Source organism: Cherax quadricarinatus, chromosome 1, assembly GCF_038502225.1.
Source record: "Cherax quadricarinatus isolate ZL_2023a chromosome 1, ASM3850222v1, whole genome shotgun sequence".
Taxonomy (NCBI): domain Eukaryota; kingdom Metazoa; phylum Arthropoda; class Malacostraca; order Decapoda; family Parastacidae; genus Cherax; species Cherax quadricarinatus.
This window is the reverse complement of record NC_091292.1, coordinates 41383383-41410172: the sequence shown is the minus strand read 5'-3', so window position 1 is coordinate 41410172 and position 26790 is coordinate 41383383. Positions and strand designations below refer to the sequence as shown.

Sequence of the window (26790 nt, the reverse complement as noted above, 5' to 3'; positions counted from 1 at the left end):
AATCGTAATAACACAATTTAAAACTAAAAAGAGAGGGTGGAGGGCTGTACCCATGGCAAGTGAGTTGTAACCCACTGATAAATAACAAAAAGTCACAATACCGTGACTGGAACGATACACAAATAACCCGCACATAAAAGAGAGAAGCTTACGACGACGTTTCGGTCCGACTTGGACCATTGACAGTCACACTGTGTGTGTGTGTGTAACCCACTGGGCCAGCTGGCCCAGTGGGTTACACTAGCCTGGAAGACTCATTCGCCATGGGTACAAACTCCACGCGTTCTGTGATTAGTTTTGCATCAGTTTTATCCGCCTTGAATTAATATTCAGACTTAAGATATTCTGTAGATAAAAATGAATTTATTAATCTGATCATACGTGGGTACGGTGACCATGGGTGGGTAGATGTGTACGATAATGGGTAACTCTTCTATGTAAACGTATTGTAATATCTGTAAATTTATGGTTTGTAATTGCATTCACTTTCCTCTCCACAAACCATTCTCCCGCCACTGACCGAGGACAGGGAAATACCGGTGGCCTGTGAAGCAACGGCCAAATACCGCAGCATCTCTGGTCGTTGTAATAATTTAATTTACCCTCACCTTGGAACGCCTGGTCAACCCATGCCTCGCATCTTGCCACCAGTCTATGGTAGGCTGCTATACTAAGGTAATGAGTGTAATATATAGATGTTAAGAGTTACTGGACTGCTGCAGACTGTCTTCGCAAGATTAAGCCTAAAGTTCCTGGAAAGGAATTTTTAATTTCATAAAATTCTATTTTTTTTAACTAACAAATTTAATATTGAACCAATGGTATAAGTTAGGTAATTTTCTAAGTGTAATACATCAAACCTTGCCAGTTACCTCTCTATTACCCCTCACTTTAAACTGTTGTTGGTAAGACTATTACTTGCCACTCGACTAACACTGATTCTTGTAGCTTTGCTTTCCTTTGACTTAACCAATGTCTTGATAAACTCCACTAATGTAATTAAATATATTCAGATTTTTACCTGAAGATCAATTACATATTTAATGTAATTTAATGACAGAAAACGAACTACTCATTGCATGACTTAATTTGTATAGGCACTGCTTCAATATCAACATTGTTGTTCAGGAGGAAACGTTTCAGATACAATTTACAACCACGTTTCTTCAAATTGGTCCACGTGTTAAAATAACTATTATCTGGATTGTTTAAATACCATATTATTTTCTTGCCTAGTTTCAGAATTTCCATTATCTTAACATGGTTTTTAAAAAGATTATATTTAAATTTGGTTTTGGGAAATGTTTTAGTTAAGCACTTGAGGGTTGGAACTAACTCCAATATAGTTATAATATTGGGTAAAAATATAGTAAATGAATTGTCAGCCAATGGGCTAAATTTTTCATATTTCAGACATTGCACTAATGCGAACTCTGTCTGTGGCTGGGGGTTTACTGCCTAATCCACGGAGGGTGAGTCTCTCAACCAGGGACGCCCCTACAGCCAAGCTCACTACCCATAACCTCCTCATCATGCAGCTCGGTCAGATTGTTGACCACGATCTCACCCTAATCTCTATTATAAAGGGTAAGCTTAAGTTATTAAAGGTAAAATTGGTTTCGCTTGCGAGCGACTATAATAGTGCAGTGCCCAGACTTTTCTGGTACTTGTTTAAATATATATTACACAAAATCTGTCCGCGAGTCTCTAAAGAACTTTTCTTCGCATTCCTCTTTTTTGGAGTTGTAAATTTTTCATCTAATCACTAATTCTGATGATTACTTATCTGCTGTCTTATGCACTCTTTCAAGACAGTCCCTAAGTCTGCAGCTTTGTTACTCTCGTTATCTGAGACTGTTTTGGGGTTTACCCTCGCAGGTAAGTCGAGGCTGACAAATGACAATGGTGCCCATGGCTGGCATCATAGTATATCACTGCCACTGTGGTTGTGGGAACCCTAGTGAGGTAATCCTTATTTTCGGTGGGACACCGCCACTGACATCCTTCAAACAATATGCCATTGATAGAAATTTGTACGGGCGAGCACAGGTGGGGGCGGTACTGGTGAACGCTGGTGGGGGGGCGGTACGGGGAAGTATGGGTGAGCACTGGTGGGGGCGGTACGGACGAGCGCTGGAGGGGGGCGGTACGGTCTCGCACTGGTGGGGGGGGGCGGTACAAGCGAGCACTGGTGGGGGGCAGTATGGGCGAGCACAGGTGGGGGGCAGTATGGGTGAGCGCTGGTGAGGGGGCAGTACAGGCGAGCGCTGTACAGGCGAGCACTGGTGGGGGGCAGTACGGGCGAGACCTGGTGGGGGCAGTACGGGCGAGCGCTGGTGGGGGGCGGTGCGGGGTGGTGGTACGGGCGAGCGCTGTACCGGCGAGCGCTGATGGGGGCTGTATGGGCCAGCACTGGTGGGGGGCAATACGGGAGAGCGCTGGTGGGGGGGCTGTACGGGTGAGCGCTGGTGGGGGGCTGTATGGGCGAGCACTGGTGGGGGGCTGTATGGGCGACCGCTGGTGGGGAGGCTGTATGGGCGAGCGCTTGTGGGTGGGGGGGGGGAGAGAGGTGGTGCTTTATTTTTCCTCTCCCCCTTTAAAATCATTCTGGTGTTTGGGCAATGCAAATTTTATTTTACCATTTGGGCAGAGCCACAGAACCATCGGACTGCCACTCAGGGCAACATGGGGAGGGAGGAGGAGGGGAAAGAAAACACTCCGACCCTATTTTAAAATAGCAGTCCAGGAGAGTGGTATTCCAGTAGAGGCGATGTGTGTGAATGTTTTCTGCTCTCTCATGTGAGCACGTCATTGGATCACATAGTCTACGTTGGCCTCCCATAACTCGCCACATTCATAGAGCATGTCCATATGCGTTCTTTGACCCACCACCGAGCCAATTTAGGGTAAATGACGAAGTGGTAACATGGGTCATGCCCATTTTTCCTGACCAACGATAATACAGGGTTCCATACAGTACAATTTACCATTCTCATTTTTATATTCGCAACAGCAGTTGAAATTTGACATCAGTGATCAGGGTATCCAGCACATTAGCTTTCAAAGCATTCAGGTCAATCTTGCAAAATGTACCTGCAAGGGGTATAAAAGGTTCTCTATGCACTTGCAAGGTTTTGAGCAGTTGGTTATGTCATAGTGCTTTTACACGTCCTCTGTTCTTGGACAGCAGAGAGACAAGACTTAGTGTTCAAGTACGATGCATATCCTTGAAGTTCCAGGACTTCCTCTAGATGCTCACGATGAAATTGAAAAGCTTCTTGGACCTACGTGGCAAGAACACAACTTTCTCAAAGAAACGGAACCCAGAAAATGCCCAAAGGTGAACAGTTATTTAAAATAAAATGATATTCAATGCCGATAGACTATTTTTATATGAAAATTAAAATGTTCATTAATCAACCCTTTTCAGTAATGACTCGGACCAGTCCAAAAAATGTAACCCACGATGTCAGTCACCTGGTTAAAAAGAATTGAAGGTGGATCTGTTTAGGAGCTCAGGCGCTAAGGTTTAGAGATTCTAAAATTGAAGTCCAATTTCAAGTGTAACTTTATGCTGTTGTTAAGGAGCAGTTTGCATCCTATACACATGTTTGCATGGACTTCTTGTTGCAAAGTTGCAAGATATTGCAAAATTGTATATCATAAATCCCTCGGAGTTTTACAAAATTGGTAAGTTGTACAATGTTCTAGTCAACATCAGATGAAAGATAGTTAGATTATCTATACTTCAAACATTTTTGCGAGAAATGTCAATAGATTGCATTATAAAAAAAAATTGAATTTTTATTTTTTTTTTTTTTTGGGGGGGGGGGGGCAATTTTTTTGAGAATAAGTCAATAAAAACAAAATGGTAAAACATATTGCAAAACAACGTTGCAATTACATAGAACCATCATTCAACAACATTGAAAAAAAATCATGACTCCTATTATTACTTTGCAAATGAGTGCAACAAATGTCAATAACTTATTCCTGAGTTATTAAAGTTTTTGTTTCTATAAAACTCTATGGAGATTAAACACCAAATCTGAGCGTGTTGCAAACCTCTGTCATTGTTGATAATCCAGAGGCAACTGAGCAGCAACAACTCTGTGCTGTTCACTTTAGTCGCCACAGAACTTGTTTAGAATGAAATAATCAGTAATTTAGAATGAAATAATAGTAATTTCTGGAGTAAAAAAAAATAAAAACACTAATTGCCAACATGTCCTCTTGATGAGAGCAAAAACATAAATTACATTTTTGAAAAAACACTTAGAAATATGATAAACAAGCTGATTGCATCAACATGTTGCCAGAACTTTGCACTATTGTTTTGGTAAAACCTTAATTTCCATAATTTTTTAACTTCAATTTTAAAATCTCTAAACCTTAGCGCCTGAGCTCCTTTAGCTTTGTGTTATGATGCACACTGCGCTCATACGTTGGTTAGTGATGACTGTCGTAGCATCACTGTAGCCCGACATTATGAATATCCTGCTGGGCGACGGCATGCTTTTCATCACCAAGCCTCAGTATATCCTTGTGCAGGTATTTTGTCTGCGAATGCATTCACTAGCTCTAGTTTTGAGCGGTGGACGGGTCTGTAGTCTTTTGACTCGGGAGGGTTGGATAATTTAGGATGAAGCACTAATTTGTTTACACGAAAGGAAGTGGCAGCAAACATGTGACCATCCAAAGGCTCAACATACTATGAGCGATACCATGAAACCCAGGGCCAGAGGATCTAGAGTTCCCGAATGCATAAAGAAGTTTCCTGGCGCTCAGAGGCTTCCCTATTTTAGACTTCATCGATTTGTGGAAGGTCGCTGATTCGGGCAAGACTGCCGAGGAAAGACCATTCATTACTCTAAAAAAGAGAAAGATTAGAATTGATTCGAGAAAGGCACCCTGCAGTCTCCTGAGTGTCGCACTGCTGCCGCCGACGGATTGGTTACACATGTGCTGATGTTGCTAGTTACCCTTTAAGGTTCCTGTTACTTTCATGAGTTTGAGAGTGAATAGACAGCCCTGTTGTATTTCTGCGTTGCCTACATGAGGTAGTTCCTTGCACATTTTGTACATTGTATATTCTTTCTAATGTAGCTATTCTTTCATGTTAGAACATAAGGAAGGAGCACAGCAACTGACCTACTAGCACAAGCTGGTCAGGTCCAACTCGCCCACCCACACCCACTCGTGTATTTATATAACCTATTGTTAAAACTACACAACGTCTTAGCGTATATGACGGTACTCGGGAGTTTGTTCCACTCATTCACAACTCTATCATCAAACCAGTGCTTTCCTATATCCTTCCTGAATCTGAATTTTTCCAGTTTGAATCCATTGGTGAGCGTCTTGTCTAGGCAAGGCTGTTTTCCATTTATACACCTTGGTCATATCCCCCCTAAGTCTACGCCTTTCTAGAGTGCAGATTCAGGCCCCTCAGTCTATCCTCTTAGGGAAGAATCTTTCCGTATGTTTGAAGTTACCCATCAGCAAGCTGGAGAGGCTTGATTCACGAGTCCTTCCCCAAACGAGACTAATGGTACGCCACAGGGAAGTTCTACACTCTGCCCCTGGAGGTGAGATGCACTCTAACTAGCCTCTCGCCAGTACTCGAACCCACTATATGGAGTGAATCTTTCCTCACTTTGGCTTTGATTTTGATCTATTTATAACCCGGTTTCGTCTGTCGCCTCTTAATGAAATAGTTCACGTAGGAAGCTCTTTTTTTTTACAGCTGCTGGTTAACTCCTTTGATCCAGAGACTGATCCTGAAAGACCAAACTTTAATTTAGCAAGGACATAATCTCGTCTGACCATCTAGCCAAAGAACAAGCGGCCATGAAACTGGAATGATAGGGAGCAATGCACTGATATAATTGCCGGCCCATGTATCCTGAGAACATATGCTCACTCTGGGCATCACTTTGTTGACAGGCTAACATAAAGGGTGTTGGAACGCCTCACTATTATTAGACACGTTATCACCCGCTGGTAACCGTGAACCATTTACTGATTATATTGGATAGTTGTTTAGGAGAAACTCTCCAGAACCTGGTTTAAAATCTGCCAGATATAGTTCAGATTACTGATATGGGTCTACTATGGACTACAGATTGATGCAGGCTAGTTTAACACTACGGAACTTTTTTTTTTTTTAAATAATTCCTTGTTAGGGTGTTTCCGCTTCGTTTATGTAACTTTATATAAATTCCAATAAAGACCATCTCGCTGATTAAAGAGCAATGTAAATGCTGTAATATACGTTACTAGGCGATGATAAGTGATGTAATATACGTTACTAGGCGATGATAAATGATGTAATATACGTTACTAGGCGATGATAAATGATGTAATATACGTTACTAGATGACAAATGCATTACACTTGACCTAGCAGTACCTGGATGACTGATCGTTGATCAGGTAGAAACTAGGATCAGGTCATAATTTTTGATCTGTAGAAGAGTACAATTAGGTTTTCAATAGCATAATGGACGTACAATATAGATCAAAAGTAGGGATACAAAGAGCTAATTTGTCATATCAAATGCTTTACATGATGATCCCAGAAAATGGGAAAGGTAAGAATAATCCGAAATATTTTACAGCAGTAATTAACTGTGCTCTAGCCTGTATGTAGTTGTAGAGGTCGAGTCACCTGACCCCGCCTCTTCGGTAGTTACTACTGGGTCACTCCTCTCCAAAAGCCTTACTTAAAGCTATGTATGGATCCTGCCTCTTATCGCTTTAGATTGTTCCACTTCCTGACAACTAAGGCTAAAGAAATGTTTTCTAACATCCCTATGACTCGTCTGAGTTAACTTTGTTCCCTTGTTCCTGTGTCCCATCTCCGGCACATTGTCCCTATCCACCTTGTTAATTTCTTTACGGAATTTTATACGTCGTTTTCCCCTTTCCCCTCTAGTGTTGTCAGGTCGAGTTACCTTAACCTTTTTTTTTTTTTTTTTTTTTTACCAGGTTTGGCTTCCATAATGGTGCTCCATTCTCCAATATGGGCTTGATGTATACAATGTACAGTGCCATGAATGACACCTTGCTTAGATGCACAAATGTTGTTCTTAGGTTTGGCAGGCGCCCATATGCTGCATCCGATATTTGGTTGTGCCTCAGGGGACGTGCTCGGTATAATGTTCACCCCAAGATCCTCTTCCTTAAGTAAGGTTTGCAACCTTTGATCCCCTAGTCTGTACTTTGTTTGCGGGCTTCTTTGTCCTTCCCCAGGTTTCATTACTTTCCACTTGGAGTTAAACTCCAGGAGCCAATTGTCGGACCAGGCTTGCTGCCTGTCCAGATAATCTTTGTAATCTTATCTGATCTCGTCGGCTTGTATTCCCATTAGTTTCACATCAGCTAAGAGACGCCTTTGAATCTATTCCTTCCATCATATCATTCACATCTACAAGCAGCAGCACTCTGACCCTTGTACGTTTAGCTCTTTTTATAAGTAGTAGCACTGGACACAGGACAGTCTTGTGGAACCCCACTCGACACATGATCACTAATGACACCTCATCGCGCACCAACAAACGTTGTTTCCTGTCGGTTATTTCCTGATCCATTGCAGTACTTTCCCTACTATTCCTGCCTGTTATAGCTTTTCAACCAGTCTCTTGTGTGATATTGTATCGAAAGCCTTCTTACTCCAAGATGATGCATGATGCAGTCCACCCATCTCTCTCCTGTCTTCTGTTACTTTGTCGTTGAACTCTGGTAGATTTGTGAGACGGGGTTTCCAATCCCTGAAGCCGTGCTCATTGTCATGAGCCCAATCCTTTTCATGTGCTCCCCCAATCTTCTCTATGAATTTACATACTATACATCTGTAACAATGGTCTGTAGTTTAATGCTCTCTCTCTCTCTCTCCTTAAAGATTGGGACTGTTTGTTGTATTCCACACCTCGTGCAGTTGCCCTGTTTCAATAGATTTATTGAAGATAGATGCTAGAAGCACAGTTCTTCTGGTCACTCAGGACTCTTGGAGAGATGTTATTTGGGCCCACTGCCTTAGAGGTATCTAGATCACTTAGCAGTTTCTTCACCTCGGTTATGTGCAGTGTCCAACACTTACTGGTGCACCCTACTGCATCTGCTTGCAAGAAACATTTGTCCTCGGCTCTATAATCTGTTTCAGTGCTTCACTTCTCTACCATGCTCTGTACCCTTGCCTCAGCAACAAGAGCACGAAACTCTTTTACCCTTCTAGATAATTTCGTACCATTGTTAAACTCTTAGCTTTTTTTTTTCCCAATCTAATGTGATTTTGATCCTCTGCCAGTGCTTCCTTTTCAGCCTAGGCATCCCCAGTACCCTTACTGCTTCATCTATAATATTAAAACGCGTATTTTCATTGCATATTTCTTTGTTTTGAAGAACTGGGACGAATTTCTTAACATAAAACTACAACCAGAGTAAGAATATGAACTGAATTGGTTACATTGTGCAGAAATACATACCCCTAAATCAAACTTGGTAACCACTCTGTATAACTGTTCTAGGTGCTAATGGTTTACCTCAGAGGTGTGATGACTGTACTTCCTGGAGGGACCCGCTGTGCGCCCCCATCCCTATTCCAGATGACGACCCACACCTGCAGTCCCATCAGTTCTACACCGGCCAGCCCAGGTGTCTTCCCTTCCTCAGGTCAGTGTTCTTGCATAAAGCGTGTAGTATGTGGGGGACACTAAAGAATTTTTTTTTAAATATTGTTTTTAATGTTTCTATTATTTTTATTGAGCGATTTTAATTTTAGCTTTAGAGTTTTATAATTATTAGACATATTCCAAATAACTTGGTGCGTTCTCTTGAGTATAAAAGTTTAGGGCAGTGCGCGATCCAAGAGTATCTAACATGGTACACTACACTGGCTTCCTCTCGCACCACGGAGACCTGGTAGGTGCAGGACGTAGGAGACCTGGTAGGTGCAGGACGTAGGCAACCTGGTAGGTGCAGGACGTAGGCGACCTGGTAGGTGCAGGACGTAGGCAACCTGGTAGGTGCAGGACGTAGGCGACCTGGTAGGTGCAGGACGTAGGCGACCTGGTAGGTGCAGGACGTAGGCGACCTGGTAGGTGCAGGACGTAGGCGACCTGGTAGGTGCAGCACGTAGGCGACCTGGTAGGTGCAGGACGTAGGCGACCTGGTAGGTGCAAGACGTAGGCGACCTGGTAGGTGCAGGACGTAGGCGACCTGGTAGGTGCAGGACGTAGGCGACCTGGTAGGTGCAGGACGTAGGAGACCTGGTAGGTGCAGGACGTAGGAGACCTGGTAGGTGCATCTCTCAATATCTCACAAGTAGAGATCTAGTATGTATAATTACCTCAGTGGTAGGAGTGGTGGATGTTGATCCTGACTGGTGGTAAGAGGGGTGGGGGTAGTGGGGTGGGGGTTGTGGGGGGTTAAATTGACATGTAACCATTTTTTATGAACTTGTTCCTGAATGTATTACGCGAGATCAGACAATTTTCAGTTTTTATAATGAAGCTTTATTTTCGACGATAATTTTAAGAGCCAAAACATTTAGGGAAATAATGAAAGCTATCTTGCTTCCTGATTTCTTATGGTAGTCGTATAATTAACACTTAACTCCTCTGTTATGAGTGGTATAAAATTAAAGAAAATCGTCTACAGGAATTGCCGACAGTGTTAACCAATATCTAACTGCTAATTTTGTTAAGGTTGGGAACCAAATTATAGAACTAGGGGAAGGGAGAACAACTTTGTAGTGACCAGAGTCAGTGGCAAGGCTTTAATGACATTTTCTACAAAGCAATAAGAGTGGAATAGACTACCCGCACATGTCAAAGCCAGTCACAGGATGAAGCCAGTTCAAGAAGAGAACCAAAATGTACGTCATGAATAAAGCTTCAGAAAGAAGGGATTTCTTTAATGAAAATAACTAATTTTTACTTCTCCCTTAGTATATCTTTTTATTGTAATTGCTTTTACATAGATACTCGTTTTAATTTTTAAATGTAAATAATCACAAGGACACCAATGGAAATAAGTCACTCTGACGTTATTAGGCTTCCCTAAGTTCTCTACACACGTGCTGTTATGTATGATGATCAACTGTATCTGTGTATACCTAAATAAACTTGCAGGAGTGGTGCAATTGGGGGTCGCGATGCATTGGGTCGTCCGACTCTCGATCAAGTCAATGTAGCCACCTCCTTCCTCGACCTGTCCACGGTAAGTTTTGTTTTTTTTTTTTTTGGGGGGGGGGAGGGGGGAGATATAAGCCGTATCTTTAACTGTTTAATGATTGTTAGGTACCTCTTTGTTTCAAGTCTGTGTGAACTGAAGGTTTTTTGTACGATGTTCTTGTCTCATTCCGGGGGTAAGTTCATTACAAAAATCCTTTTTAAATCTGGAATTATCTTAAGTTTTATGGAGGAGCAGGAAAAAATTTGCCTGTATCCCTTGTATTCCTACTATATATTGCAATGGAGGCTGTTGCACCAGTAGTGTGAACTGCCAGATGTGAGAGTGCAGCTCTACTGGTCTATGCAGACAGCCTACTGCTGTCTGACCTTGTGAATTTCCTTACTATTGCTGTTATTTTTGATGCCCTTCAGGCCATTATGGCTAGGATAATACACAAACACTTGGAGGCATTAAAATTCCAGAAGTTGATTGCTGGTGAATTTCTAGTTATCTAGAGGTTACTTTATTTTAGCATTGTTTACTACTATTATTTTTTAACGTTGTTGATTTTCACATCCCTATCTAATATTATCTTCCGTACCCCCTACACGGGATTACCTTCAGGTGACGAGGTGTAAGCGTCTTAGCCTATACATGTAACCCAACACCATCCAATTTTTATACCAAAAACCTGCATAAGGGAGAATAACTTATGACTTAACTGGGCGTCTACACTGCAAACTGAATTGACATCCTAATGGCGCTGAAGCTAACTTATCATACTGAGCTTGACTCTGCTTTTTACGATTATCACTGAATGCTCTTGACTTTCGTAATGGCTCTAACATGCTCATTGGAGAAGCCAGGCATAGATACTCAAAAATCCGGAATAAGAAATTATTGTACAGTTATGGCTTCTATCACACACTGGATTACTCCTCCATCATAAAGCTGATACGTTAGCAAATTTACCTGAAGGAAAATGTAAAATGTAACGTTGTATCTGTATTTAGTCCTTAGGATAGAGAAATATTGTTATTGGAATGCAGTTGAAGCCTGAGTAGATCTATGATCCACTATGACAATATGAACGTAGATAAGTACATTTATGGAGCAACTTGCAGTGTTAACACTGTTGTAGTAGCCAGGCTTAGGTTTGGTTATAAGTGCTTCTGGCAGATACAGGTGATCAAACCAAATTCCCAGTATGTAGCCAGCCGTGTGGTCACTCTTGAGTACTGTGGATAATTGTCCACTTAATGAGGTATATGGAAATACAATATAATAACCTATGTGATACGTCGATATATCTTGATGAAAATTAGATACTGGATATGTTTATAAAATTTCCTAAATTTGCTTTCAACACAAGTCAACTGCGGATAAAAATCCAGATGCATTCCTGTAAATCTTTTTGGGGCCCAGTTTTTAAGGCCTTTTGTGTATCCATATCTTACGCTACCATTCACAGCCGCTTAAGCAGCAAAATAAAAATATTGTGACTACGTTTCGGTCTGACTTGGGCCATTAACCACTACAAATCGGACCAAAACGTTAAAAGTTTCATTCTGCCATGTGTGCGTTATTCCTGCATTGTTCGTCACGGTATTATGCCTTTTCCTTCATTTTTTGTCTTCCATGTATGGGGAATATGGAAGTGATTAGAACTCCTGGTTTTCCTACCAGTTGCTCTGCTGTGGTGATCCACGCCACTTAAGAGATTGGTTCATAAGGTGGATCATATAATATTTTAAGTATTGAGTTCATTCGCTGTATTCATGAGACTTGTGCAAGTAGGAGGAAGGGCCCCACTGGCCATCATTTTCAACTTTACCTATTTTATTCTAGTGGAATACCTGGTCTGTTATCCCTGGTCGAGTCGAGGCCTCTTAATATTTACACGGCAGTTAGTTTAATATCTTAATTATGCACCCATACCCATCCTGTGGGCGGAAGTCGAAAAGATTAGGGGTACATAATGGGTTCAGGAACTGATTCCCCCCCTCCCCCCCATCCTCGAGTTTTGATAGCTAAAGAAGTTAAAGGCAATAAAACATTCACACGTCCACATCTGATCACAATGGCTTATCTGTTAGTTCATTTTGTACTTCTGCTCGACTGTTTCTCGTCTGGTGTTACTAAAGATGCGTCATAACAAAGCTTCCCTCGTAGGTTTCCTGGCGGCATTGTTCATGGTAGCTACCCAGAACCAGAACGATGCACAACCACCAGGCACCTGGTCGATGACGCTCACCCAGGCACCTGGTCGATGACGCTCACCCAGGCACCTGGTCGATGACGCTCGCCCAGGCACCTGGTCGATGACGCTCACCCTCTTTTCTGTATTGTCACTATACCACCACCTATTATACCACCATTATTATACCACCACCACCATCTATTATACCACCATTATTATACCACCACCACCACCACCACCACCACCTATTATACCACCATTATTATACCACCACCACCATCTATTATACCACCATTATTATACCACCACCACCACCACCACCACCTATTATACCACCATTATTATACCACCACCACCATCTATTATACCACCATTATTATACCACCACCACCATCTATTATACCACCATTATTATACCACCACCACCACCACCACCACCTATTATACCACCATTATTATACCACCACCACCACCTATTATACCACCATTATTATACCACCACCACCATCTATTATACCACCATTATTATACCACCACCACCACCACCACCACCACCTATTATACCACCATTATTATACCACCACCACCATCTATTATACCACCATTATTATACCACCACCACCACCACCTATTATACCACCATTATTATACCACCACCACCACCACCACCTATTATACCACCATTATTATACCACCACCACCATCTATTATACCACCACCACCTATTATACCACCATTATTATACCACCACCACCTCCTATTATACCACCTACCATTATTATACCACCACCTATTATACCACCATTATTATACCACCACCACCTATTATACCACCATTATTATACCACCACCTATTATACCACCATTATTATACCACCACCTATTATACCACCATTATTATACCACCACCACCTATTATACCACCATTATTATACCACCACCACCTATTATACCACCATTATTATACCACCACCACCTATTATACCACCATTATTATACCACCACCACCTATTATACCACCATTATTATACCACCACCACCTATTATACCACCATTATTATACCACCACCACCTATTATACCACCATTATTATACCACCACCACCTATTATACCACCATTATTATACCACCACCACCTATTATACCACCATTATTATACCACCACCACCACCATTATTATACCACCACCTATTATACCACCATTATTATAACACCACCACCTATTATACCACCATTATTATAACACCACCACCTATTATACCACCATTATTATACCACCACCACCACCTATTATACCACCATTATTATACCACCACCACCACCTATTATACCACCATTATTATACCACCACCACCACCTATTATACCACCATTATTATACCACCACCACCTATTATACCACCATTATTATACCACCACCACCTATTATACCACCATTATTATACCACCTATTATACCACCATTATTATACCACCACCACCTATTATACCACCATTATTATACCACCACCACCACCATATTAGACCACCATTATTATACCACCACCACCTATTATACCACCATTATTATACCACCACCACCTATTATACCACCATTATTATACCACCACCACCTATTATACCACCATTATTATACCACCACCACCTATTATACCACCATTATTATACCACCACCACCTATTATACCACCATTATTATACCACCACCACCTATTATACCACCATTATTATACCACCACCACCTATTATACCACCATTATTATACCACCACCACCTATTATACCACCATTATTATACCACCACCACCTATTATACCACCATTATTATACCACCACCACCTATTATACCACCATTATTATACCACCACCACCTATTATACCACCATTATTATACCACCACCACCTATTATACCACCATTATTATACCACCACCACCTATTATACCACCATTATTATACCACCACCACCTATTATACCACCATTATTATACCACCACCACCTATTATACCACCATTATTATACCACCACCACCTATTATACCACCATTATTATACCACCACCACCTATTATACCACCATTATTATACCACCACCACCTATTATACCACCATTATTATACCACCACCACCTATTATACCACCATTATTATACCACCACCACCTATTATACCACCATTATTATACCACCACCACCTATTATACCACCATTATTATACCACCACCTATTATACCACCATTATTATACCACCACCACCTATTATACCACCATTATTATACCACCACCTATTATACCACCATTATTATACCACCACCTATTATACCACCATTATTATACCACCACCTATTATACCACCATTATTATACCACCACCTATTATACCACCATTATTATACCACCACCTATTATACCACCATTATTATACCACCACCTATTATACCACCATTATTATACCACCACCTATTATACCACCATTATTATACCACCACCTATTATACCACCATTATTATACCACCACCTATTATACCACCATTATTATACCACCACCTATTATACCACCATTATTATACCACCACCTATTATACCACCATTATTATACCACCACCTATTATACCACCATTATTATACCACCACCTATTATACCACCATTATTATACCACCACCTATTATACCACCATTATTATACCACCACCTATTATACCACCATTATTATACCACCACCTATTATACCACCATTATTATACCACCACCTATTATACCACCATTATTATACCACCACCTATTATACCACCATTATTATACCACCACCTATTATACCACCATTATTATACCACCACCTATTATACCACCATTATTATACCACCACCTATTATACCACCATTATTATACCACCACCTATTATACCACCATTATTATACCACCACCTATTATACCACCATTATTATACCACCACCTATTATACCACCATTATTATACCACCACCTATTATACCACCATTATTATACCACCATTATTATACCACCACCTATTATACCACCACCTATTATACCACCATTATTATACCACCTATTATACCACCATTATACCACCACCTATTATACCACCATTATACCACCACCTATTATACCACCATTATTATACCACCACCTATTATACCACCATTATTATACCACCACCTATTATACCACCATTATTATACCACCACCACCTATTATACCACCATTATTATACCACCACCACCACCTATTATACCACCATTATTATACCACCACCACCTATTATACCACCATTATTATACCACCACCACCTATTATACCACCATTATTATACCACCACCACCACCTATTATACCACCATTATTATACCACCACCTATTATACCACCATTATTATACCACCACCTATTATACCACCATTATTATACCACCACCACCTATTATACCACCATTATTATACCACCACCACCTATTATACCACCATTATTATACCACCACCACCTATTATACCACCATTATTATACCACCACCACCTATTATACCACCATTATTATACCACCACCACCTATTATACCACCATTATTATACCACCACCTATTATACCACCATTATTATACCACCACCTATTATACCACCATTATTATACCACCATTATTATACCACCACCTATTATACCACCATTATTATACCACCACCTATTATACCACCATTATTATACCACCACCACCTATTATACCACCATTATTATACCACCACCTATTATACCACCATTATTATACCACCACCTATTATACCACCATTATTATACCACCACCTATTATACCACCATTATTATACCACCACCTATTATACCACCATTATTATACCACCACCTATTATACCACCATTATTATACCACCTATTATACCACCATTATTATACCACCACCTATTATACCACCATTATTATACCACCTATTATACCACCATTATTATACCACCTATTATACCACCATTATTATACCACCACCATTATTATACCACCACCTATTATACCACCACCTATTATACCACCATTATTATACCACCTATTATACCACCATTATTATACCACCACTATTATTATACCACCACCTATTATACCACCACCTATTATACCACCACCTATTATACCACCACCTATTATACCACCACCTATTATACCACCACCTATTATACCACCACCTATTATACCACCATTGTTATACCACCACCTATTATACCACCATTATTATACCACCACCACCACCACCACCACCTATTATACCACCATTATTATACCACCACCACCATCTATTATACCACCATTATTATACCACCACCACCATCTATTATACCACCATTATTATACCACCACCACCACCACCACCACCTATTATACCACCATTATTATACCACCACCACCATCTATTATACCACCATTATTATACCACCACCACCACCACCTATTATACCACCATTATTATACCCACCACCTATTATACCACCATTATTATACCACCACCTATTATACCACCATTATTATACCCACCACCACCACCACCTATTATATATTATACCACCACCACCACCACCTATTATACCACCATTATTATACCACCACCACCTATTATACCACCATTATTATACCACCACCTATTATACCACCACCACCTCCTATTATACCACCTACCATTATTATACCACCACCTATTATACCACCATTATTATACCACCACCACCTATTATACCACCATTATTATACCACCACCTATTATACCACCATTATTATACCACCACCTATTATACCACCATTATTATACCACCACCACCTATTATACCACCATTATTATACCACCACCACCTATTATACCACCATTATTATACCACCACCACCTATTATACCACCATTATTATACCACCACCACCTATTATACCACCATTATTATACCACCACCACCTATTATACCACCATTATTATACCACCACCACCTATTATACCACCTATTATACCACCATTATTATACCACCACCTATTATACCACCATTATTATAACACCACCACCTATTATACCACCATTATTATAACACCACCACCTATTATACCACCATTATTATACCACCACCACCTATTATACCACCATTATTATACCACCACCACCACCTATTATACCACCATTATTATACCACCACCACCACCTATTATACCACCATTATTATACCACCACCACCTATTATACCACCATTATTATACCACCACCACCTATTATACCACCATTATTATACCACCACCACCTATTATACCACCATTATTATACCACCACCACCTATTATACCACCATTATTATACCACCTATTATACCACCATTATTATACCACCTATTATACCACCATTATTATACCACCATTATTATACCACCTATTATACCACCATTATTATACCACCTATTATACCACTTTATTATACCACCACCTATTATACCACCACCTATTATACCACCATTATTATACCACCTATTATACCACCATTATTATACAACCTATTATACCACCATTATTATACAACCTATTATACCACCATTATTATACCACCTATTATACCACCATTATTATACCACCTATTATACCACCATTATTATACCACCTATTATACCACCATTATTATACCACCTATTATACCACCATTATTATACCACCTATTATACCACCATTATTATACCACCACCATTATTATACCACCACCTATTATACCACCACCTATTATACCACCATTATTATACCACCTATTATACCACCATTATTATACCACCACTATTATTATACCACCACCTATTATACCACCACCTATTATACCACCATTATTATACCACCACCTATTATACCACCATTATTATACCACCACCATTATTATACCACCATTATTATACCACCACCATTATTATACCACCATTATTATACCACTATTATTATACCACCATTATTATACCACCACCATTATTATACCACCATTATTATACCACCACCATTATTATACCACCACCTATTATACCACCATTATTATACCACCACCTATTATACCACCATTATTATACCACCACCTATTATACCACCATTATTATACCACCTATTATACCACCATTATTATACCACCTATTATACCACCATTATTATACCACCACCTATTATACCACCATTATTATACCACCATTATTATACCACCACCTATTATACCACCATTATTATACCACCTATTATACCACCATTATTATACCACCATTATTATACCACCACCTATTATACCACCATTATTATACCACCACCTATTATACCACCATTATTATACCGCCACCTATTATACCACCATTATTATACCGCCACCTATTATACCACCATTATTATACCGCCACCTATTATACCACCATTATTATACCGCCACCTATTATACCACCATTATTATACCGCCACCTATTATACCATTATTATACCACCTATTATACATTATTATACCGCCACCTATTATACCACCATTATTATACCGCCACCTATTATACCACCATTATTATACCGCCACCTATTATACCACCATTATTATACCGCCACCTATTATACCACCATTATTATACCGCCACCTATTATACCACCATTATTATACCACCACCTATTATACCACCATTATTATACCACCACCTATTATACCACCATTATTATACCACCACCTATTATACCACAATATTAAACCACCATTATTATACCACCACCACCACCTATTATACCACCATTATTATACCACCACCTATTATACCACCATTATTATACCACCACCTATTATACCACCATTATTATACCACCACCTATTATACCACCATTATTATACCACCTATTATACCACCATTATTATACCACCACCTATTATACCACCATTATTATACCACCATTATTATACCACCACCTATTATACCACCATTATTATACCACCACCTATTATACCACCATTATTATACCACCACCTATTATACCACCATTATTATACCACCACCTATTATACCACCATTATTATACCACCACCATACCACCACCTATTATACCACCATTATTATACCACCTATTATACCACCATTATTATACCACCACCTATTATACCACTTTATTATACCACCACCTATTATACCACCATTATTATACCACCACCTATTATACCACCATTATTATACCACCACCTATTATACCACCATTATTATACCACCTATTATACCACCATTATTATACCACCTATTATACCACCATTATACCACCATTATTATACCACCATTATTATTATTACCACCACCTATTATACCACCATTATTATACCACCACCTATTATACCACCATTATTATACCACCACCTATTATACCACCATTATTATACCACCACCAATTATACCACCATTATTATACCACCACCTATTATACCACCATTATTATACCACCACCTATTATACCACCACCTATTATACCACCACCTATTATACCACCACCTATTATACCACCACCTATTATACCACCACCTATTATACCACCATTATTATACCACCACCTATTATACCACCATTATTATACCACCACCAATTATACCACCATTATTATACCACCACCTATTATACCACCATTATTATACCACCACCTATTATACCACCACCTATTATACCACCATTATTATACCACCACCTATTATACCACCATTATTATACCACCACCTATTATACCACCATTATTATACCACCACCTATTATACCACCATTATTATACCACCATTATTATACCACCACCTATTATACCACCACCTATTATACCACCACCTATTATACCACCATTATTATACCACCACCTATTATACCACCACCTATTATACCACCACCTATTATACCACCACCTATTATACCACCACCTATTATACCACCACCTATTATACCACCACCTATTATACCACCACCTATTATACCACCACCTATTATACCACCACCTATTATACCACCACCTATTATACCACCACCTATTATACCACCACCTATTATACCACCACCTATTATACCACCACCTATTATACCACCACCTATTATACCACCACCTATTATACCACCACCTATTATACCACCACCTATTATACCACCACCTATTATACCACCACCTATTATACCACCACCTATTATACCACCACCTATTATACCACCACCTATTATACCACCACCTATTATACCACCACCTGTTATACCACCACCTATTATACCACCATTGTTATACCACCACCTATTATACCACCATTGTTATACCACCACCTATTATACCACCATTGTTATACCACCACCTATTATACCACCATTGTTATACCACCACCTATTATACCACCATTGTTATACCACCACCTATTATACCACCATTGTTATACCACCACCTATTATACCACCATTGTTATACCACCACCTATTATACCACCATTGTTATACCACCACCTATTATACCACCATTGTTATACCACCACTACTATTATACCACTGCCACCCCTTATACCACCACCACCATTATTATACCACCACTATTATACCACCATTTATATCACTGCCACTATTAGACCCCCACTTATGCCACTGCCACTGTTACACTACTACCACTATTATACCACTGCCACCATGTTTGCTTTCAGTCTTCAGTTGACTGAGGAACATAAACTACTTGCCACTGTCTTGCCCCTGACTTTCTGCTCATTCTTCATGAGTTTTAAATCTGGTATGAGTATATATCTTAAGGTTCACGATTCTTGTGGTCAAAACTTTACTAAGCGTTGGAATCGTGCTGATTATATTGCACTGGTTTAATGTATATTGTTATTCATGATTGATTTCTTGTGTAATATAAAGATGTACTCGGTAAAACCGCTCATGTTTCAGAAAGTTTCTCAGTTTTTCTAAGATTTGTCGACACGTTTATAACACTTTTGTAACGTGTTTGAGTGTTGCTGGAAGTAATGTTTTCCTGGGAATGGTAAGGCAGTGTGTTTGACCTGTTGCCTCTTCCAGATTATTGGCAACTGAGGAGCTTTGTTGAGGACAGGACATTACACTACCCATGGTTATCTGCTTGGTGCTAGGGATGGTGGTGCTAGGGATGGTGGTGCTAGGGATGGTGGTGCTAGGGATGGTGGTGCTAGGGATGGTGGTGCTAGGGCTGGTGGTGCTAGGGCTGGTGGTGCTAGTGCTGCTGTTGCTGCTGTTTTTTTTTTTTTTTTTTTTGTTGCCGGAACAGATTCAGACTTTTGCCTGGAATGTTTCTATATGGTTGTACCTTCATATTTACTACAGTACTGTAAGGAGCTCCGAAACTGAACGTTTTCATTGTTTTTAATCGTTTTTGCTGCCAAATTTTAATGGTTGTAATAGTTATGTCATGAGTTTTATGGTTTCAATGTTGGACTGAGTATGATAAGTTATTTTTCCTAACAAGAGCAGTAAATAACTTTGTAAACAATTTCCCCGTGAAGAATGGAATATCGATTTTAAAATCTTTTCCCAGTAATAATTTTTAAATTGTCTATAGTGACTGTATAGATGGTTTCATTAGTAGGTCGCCTTACCAAAGTATAGTGACACAATAAGTGTTCAAAGCAGTTTTAATCCTGTGGTTTGATGGCAGGTGTACGGGAGCGACGAATGCCGGGAGAGGGATCTGCGACTGTACTCATCGGGGATGCTGATAGAACTGCGGCAGGGTAGCGCTCCAGGAGGCTTGCTGCCCCTGGTACATGCCAGCAACTTCGAAAACTGTCGGAGTGATTCGAAGAAGTGCTTCCTTGCCGGCGACGAAAGGTGAGTTGACACACTGCAGCGTAATTCTTGACCAAGAGTAAATAGGAAGATTAAAACGAATAGACTTGCGTATTGGGATAGTGCAAGATAGCATTTATATTTGGTAAATCAGGGAACGGGTAGGGCTTGAACCCAAAGCCAGTGAGTGCTAAACATCGCAGGCTAGTTAGTGCGTTAACCAACAGTTCCCTGGTTTTGTCTGCAATCGTGTTATTAAGATTTCATGAGTAAATTTACTTAATATAGATTGAAGTGGACAGTTCATACCGAAAAATTTGGTATGTCCAGAGTTGGAAGTATTAAAAGTAACTCCAGAATGTGTAATTACATTTCAAAAAGACTGGCTTCAACGTTCTGAAATATTTGACGTAAGTGTTGTATTTAAATCCATGCATAAAATGTAGGTAATGGTGGGTTGGCTACAGGTCACCTGATCATGTTTACGAGACTACATCTGAGGTGGTCTGAGATACTAGTATCTAACTGATCTGGCAAATGCTTTGTTAAAGATGCACTCTGTCCAGGCTAGCACTGTTGTGATTTCAATTAAACCATTGTCCGCATCGCTATTGGGTCGACCGTTCGTCATTGTAGGAGTGCCAGCAGTCACCGGCTCTTCAACACGCAAGTTATACTTTTGTATTAATCAAATCACATATTACTCGGGTAGATAATTTCCAGTAGATCCTTCATGTGTTAGCTCAAATCACCGACCAGTATGGTTTAAATAGGTGACCCACTGATCAGATCAGATAGACTGGTCCGAACCCTGGACTGGTTTCAAACGGTTTCGTTGTGCACTACCTAGCAGGTTAATAGAATATTCAAGAGGTTGCTAGTAGAATTGCAGTAAATCAACCATTCAAATGATTATGAAGCTGTGTGTAGTCTGTGGTCAGTCAAACAAACGGGCTTCCACATGCATAAATTGTCATTTTTGTGGAAATTGGTGTCACGCCCCTTGTGCAGATATCCAAGAACTAGCTACAAGCAGTATTAAAACAGGGAAGTGTTTTGGGTATGCCCAAATGAGATAAATCTGTGGACTAAAATCACAAGGGTATTAAGAGGTCAACATCAAAGCTGCTTTCATAGAAAACCTGGAAGCTTTCTACAACAGATGGAAACATAAAAAGTCTGGGCTGAATGGTACTGCCCTTGATACTGGCCATGTAGTCAGAAACTGTAAGGCTGGAGATGATGTCCTGGTAGTCAGTAAATGGGGGGCTGATAGTACTGTCCTGGGAGACAGTAATGGTGAAGCTGGAGGTGCTGTCCTGGGAGACAGTAATGGTGAAGCTGGAGGTGCTGTCCTGGGAGACAGTAATAGTGAAGCTGGAGATTTTGTCCAGGTAGTCGGGAATTATACGCAGGAAGGAATACATATAAATGACCTCATAGGGGACAGGAGCCATAGTAGGGAAACAAGTGTAGTCAAAGATAAGATAAAACCAATATTGCAAACTAGAAATACCGCAGGAAATAGCAAACAAGAGGACTCCACTAGCAATAGTGAGGATATATTACCAAAAACAACTGGTGGGAGCTCCATTGTTGGTGCTAGGGAGGATAGAAGTAAGACAGGGAAACATGCACCAACAGGGAATACAGTCACAGAAACCCAAGGCAAACGGAAACCAAGCCTGTGCACATACTATGCACTCGGTATCTGCTGGCATGGGAAATCTGGAAAAACAGATGGGACGTGCAACTATGACCACCCTAGAAAATGCCATGCCCATATGACAACAGGAAAATGCAAACTCCCTTCCTGTAAGCTTTTTCACCCTGAACTGTGTACCTCTTCAGTACAGGAAAGACTGTGCTATAACTTAAATTGCCAGGCATACCATCTAAAGGGGACAAAAAGATACAAAACATCCAGGCCATGGGAATACCTGGGTAGCCACAGCCACTCAAGAGGGAGAGGTTTTTTAGTGCCAGGAAGGAAAAAAAACTGGCAGGAAATGGCAGAAATCGTACACCAAATCCAGTCATTCCTGGAGTGGAACCACAGTCGATGGCCTCCACTCCAAACCAACAGATAGATACTAATGCCGGAAAAAAATCCCCTCCCAGTACCAACAATACCACCAGTCCGATAACATTCTTCTTTGCAAATATACAGGGTCTAAAGCCAGCAACAAACAACAAAATACCTTTCATCCGTGGACTGCTTGCAGAGGCAAAGGCAATGTTCGCGGCTTTCACTGAGACCCACATAAAGGATCACTTGGACAACGAAATATGGATCCCAGGTTACAACCTATACAGATGTGACAGAGTGAACAGGCAAAAGGGGGGGGGGGTTGGCCTGTACATTGCAGAGTCACTTGTTTGCACAGAACTGCTAAATGCCTCAAATGATGTAGTGGAAGTTTTAGCAGTGAAGGTCGAGAACCAAAACCTAGTCATTGTGGTAGTCTAAAAGCCTCCGGATGCAACATCCCAGCAATTCCAGGAACAGCTGTTAAAAATTGACCACTGTCTGGAAAACCTTCCAGCTCCTGCACCCAACATCTTGCTCCTGGGGGATTTCAACTTATGGCACCTAAAATGGAGGAATATAGCAAATATTGTTGCAGTAATAACACCAGGAGGCAGCTCTGATGAAAACTCACACTCACGCGAGCTTTTAAATCTCTGCACAAAATTCAATTTAAACCAGCAAATAATAGAGCCTACTAGACTGGAGAATACACTAGACCTCATCTTCACTAACAATGATGATCTGATAAGAAATGTCACCATATCAAAAACAATATACTCAGATCACAACATAATTGAGGTTCAGACATGTATGCGTGGAGCCCCAGACCGACATAATGAGACTAGTCACGAGGGAGCATTCACCAAATTCAACTTCAATAACAAAAACATAGTGGGACCAAGTAAACCAAGTCCTAACCGATATAAGCTGGGAAGATATACTAAGCAACACAGACCCTAACTTATGCCTAGAACAGATTAACTCGGTGGCACTCGATGTATGCACAAGGCTTATTCCTCTAAGAAAAAGGAGGAGTAGATGTAAAACAGAAAGAGACAGGCGCTCCCTTTACAGGCGACGGAAAAGAATAACAGAGCGGCTAAAAGAGGTCAATATATCTGAAATGCGTAGGGAAACACTGGTCAGAGAAATAGCAAGCATCGAACTTAAGCTAAAAGAATCCTTTAGGAGTCAGGAATCGCGGGAAGAACTAAAAGCCATAAATGAAATCGAAAGAAACCCAAAGTATTTCTTCTCCTATGCCAAAACAAAATCGAGAACAACGTCCAGTATTGGGCCCCTACTTAAACAAGATGGGTCCTACACAGATGACAGCAAGGAAATGAGTGAGCTACTCAAGTCCCAATATGACTCAGTTTTTAGCAAGCCGCTAACCAGACTTCGAGTCGAAGATGAAAATGAATTTTTTATGAGAGCCACAAAATTTGATTAACACAAGCCTATCCGATGTTATCCTGACGCCAAATGACTTCGAACAGGCGATAAATGACATGCCCATGCACTCTGCCCCAGGGCCAGACTCATGGAACTGTGTTCATCAAGAACTGCAAGCCTTTTCTATCCTATGGAGAGGGAGCATGGACACGGGGGTCGTCCCACAGTTACTAAAAACAAGACATAGCCCCACTCCACAAAGGGGGCAGTAATGCAACAGCAAAGAACTACAGACCAGTAGCACTAACATCCCATATCATAAAAATCTTTGAAAGGGTCCTAAGAAGCAAGATCACCACCCATCTAGAAACCCATCAGTTACACAACCCAGGGCAACATGGGTTTAGAACAGGTCGCTCCTGTCTGTCTCAACTATTGGATCACTACGACAAGGTCCTAAATGCACTAGAAGACAAAAAGAATGCAGATGTAATATATACAGACTTTGCAAAAGCCTTCGACAAGTGTGACCATGGCGTAATAGCGCACAAAATGCGTGCTAAAGGAATAACAGGAAAAGTCGGTCGATGGATCTATAATTTCCTCACTAACAGAACACAGAGTAGTCGTCAACAGAGTAAAGTCCGAGGCAGCTACGGTGAAAAGCTCTGTTCCACAAGGCACAGTACTCGCTCCCATCTTGTTCCTCATCCTCATATCCGACATAGACAAGGATGTCAGCCACAGCACCGTGTCTTCCTTTGCAGATGACACCCGAATCTGCATGACAGTGTCTTCCATTGCAGACACTGCAAAGCTCCAGGCGGACATCAACCGAATCTTTCAGTGGGCTGCAGAAAACAATATAAAGTTCAACGATGAGAAATTTCAATTACTCAGATATGGTAAACATGAGGAAATTAAATCTTCATCAGAGTACAAAACAAATTCTGGCCACAAAATAGAGCGAAACACCAACGTCAAAGACCTGGGAGTGATCATGTCGGAGGATCTCGCCTTCAAGGACCATAACATTGTATCAATCGCATCTGCTAGAAAAATGACAGGATGGATAATGAGAACCTTCAAAACTAGGGAGGCCAAGCCCATGATGACACTCTTCAGGTCACTTGTTCTATCTAGGCTGGAATATTGCTGCACACTAACAGCACCTTTCAAGGCAGGTGAAATTGCAGACCTAGAAAATGT

The 26790-nt window shown here is 40.4% G+C and overlaps 1 protein-coding gene across 3 annotated transcripts in view; it reads left to right on the top strand.

The window, feature by feature from the left end:
• LOC128685131 (salivary peroxidase/catechol oxidase-like) overlaps positions 1-26790 on the top strand; it is a 142797-nt gene that overhangs the window by 78164 nt on the left and 37843 nt on the right. For all 3 annotated transcript variants that reach the window (XR_011391587.1, XM_070081780.1, XM_070081867.1), the window contains exons 4-8: positions 530-657; positions 1414-1587; positions 8528-8672; positions 10133-10220; positions 22024-22196. Coding sequence is in view for 2 of the 3 variants with exons in the window: in XM_070081780.1 (XP_069937881.1) it covers positions 530-657; positions 1414-1587; positions 8528-8672; positions 10133-10220; positions 22024-22196 (708 nt within the window). In the remaining variant the exon portion in view is untranslated. The remainder of the gene's footprint in view (positions 1-529; positions 658-1413; positions 1588-8527; positions 8673-10132; positions 10221-22023; positions 22197-26790) is intronic.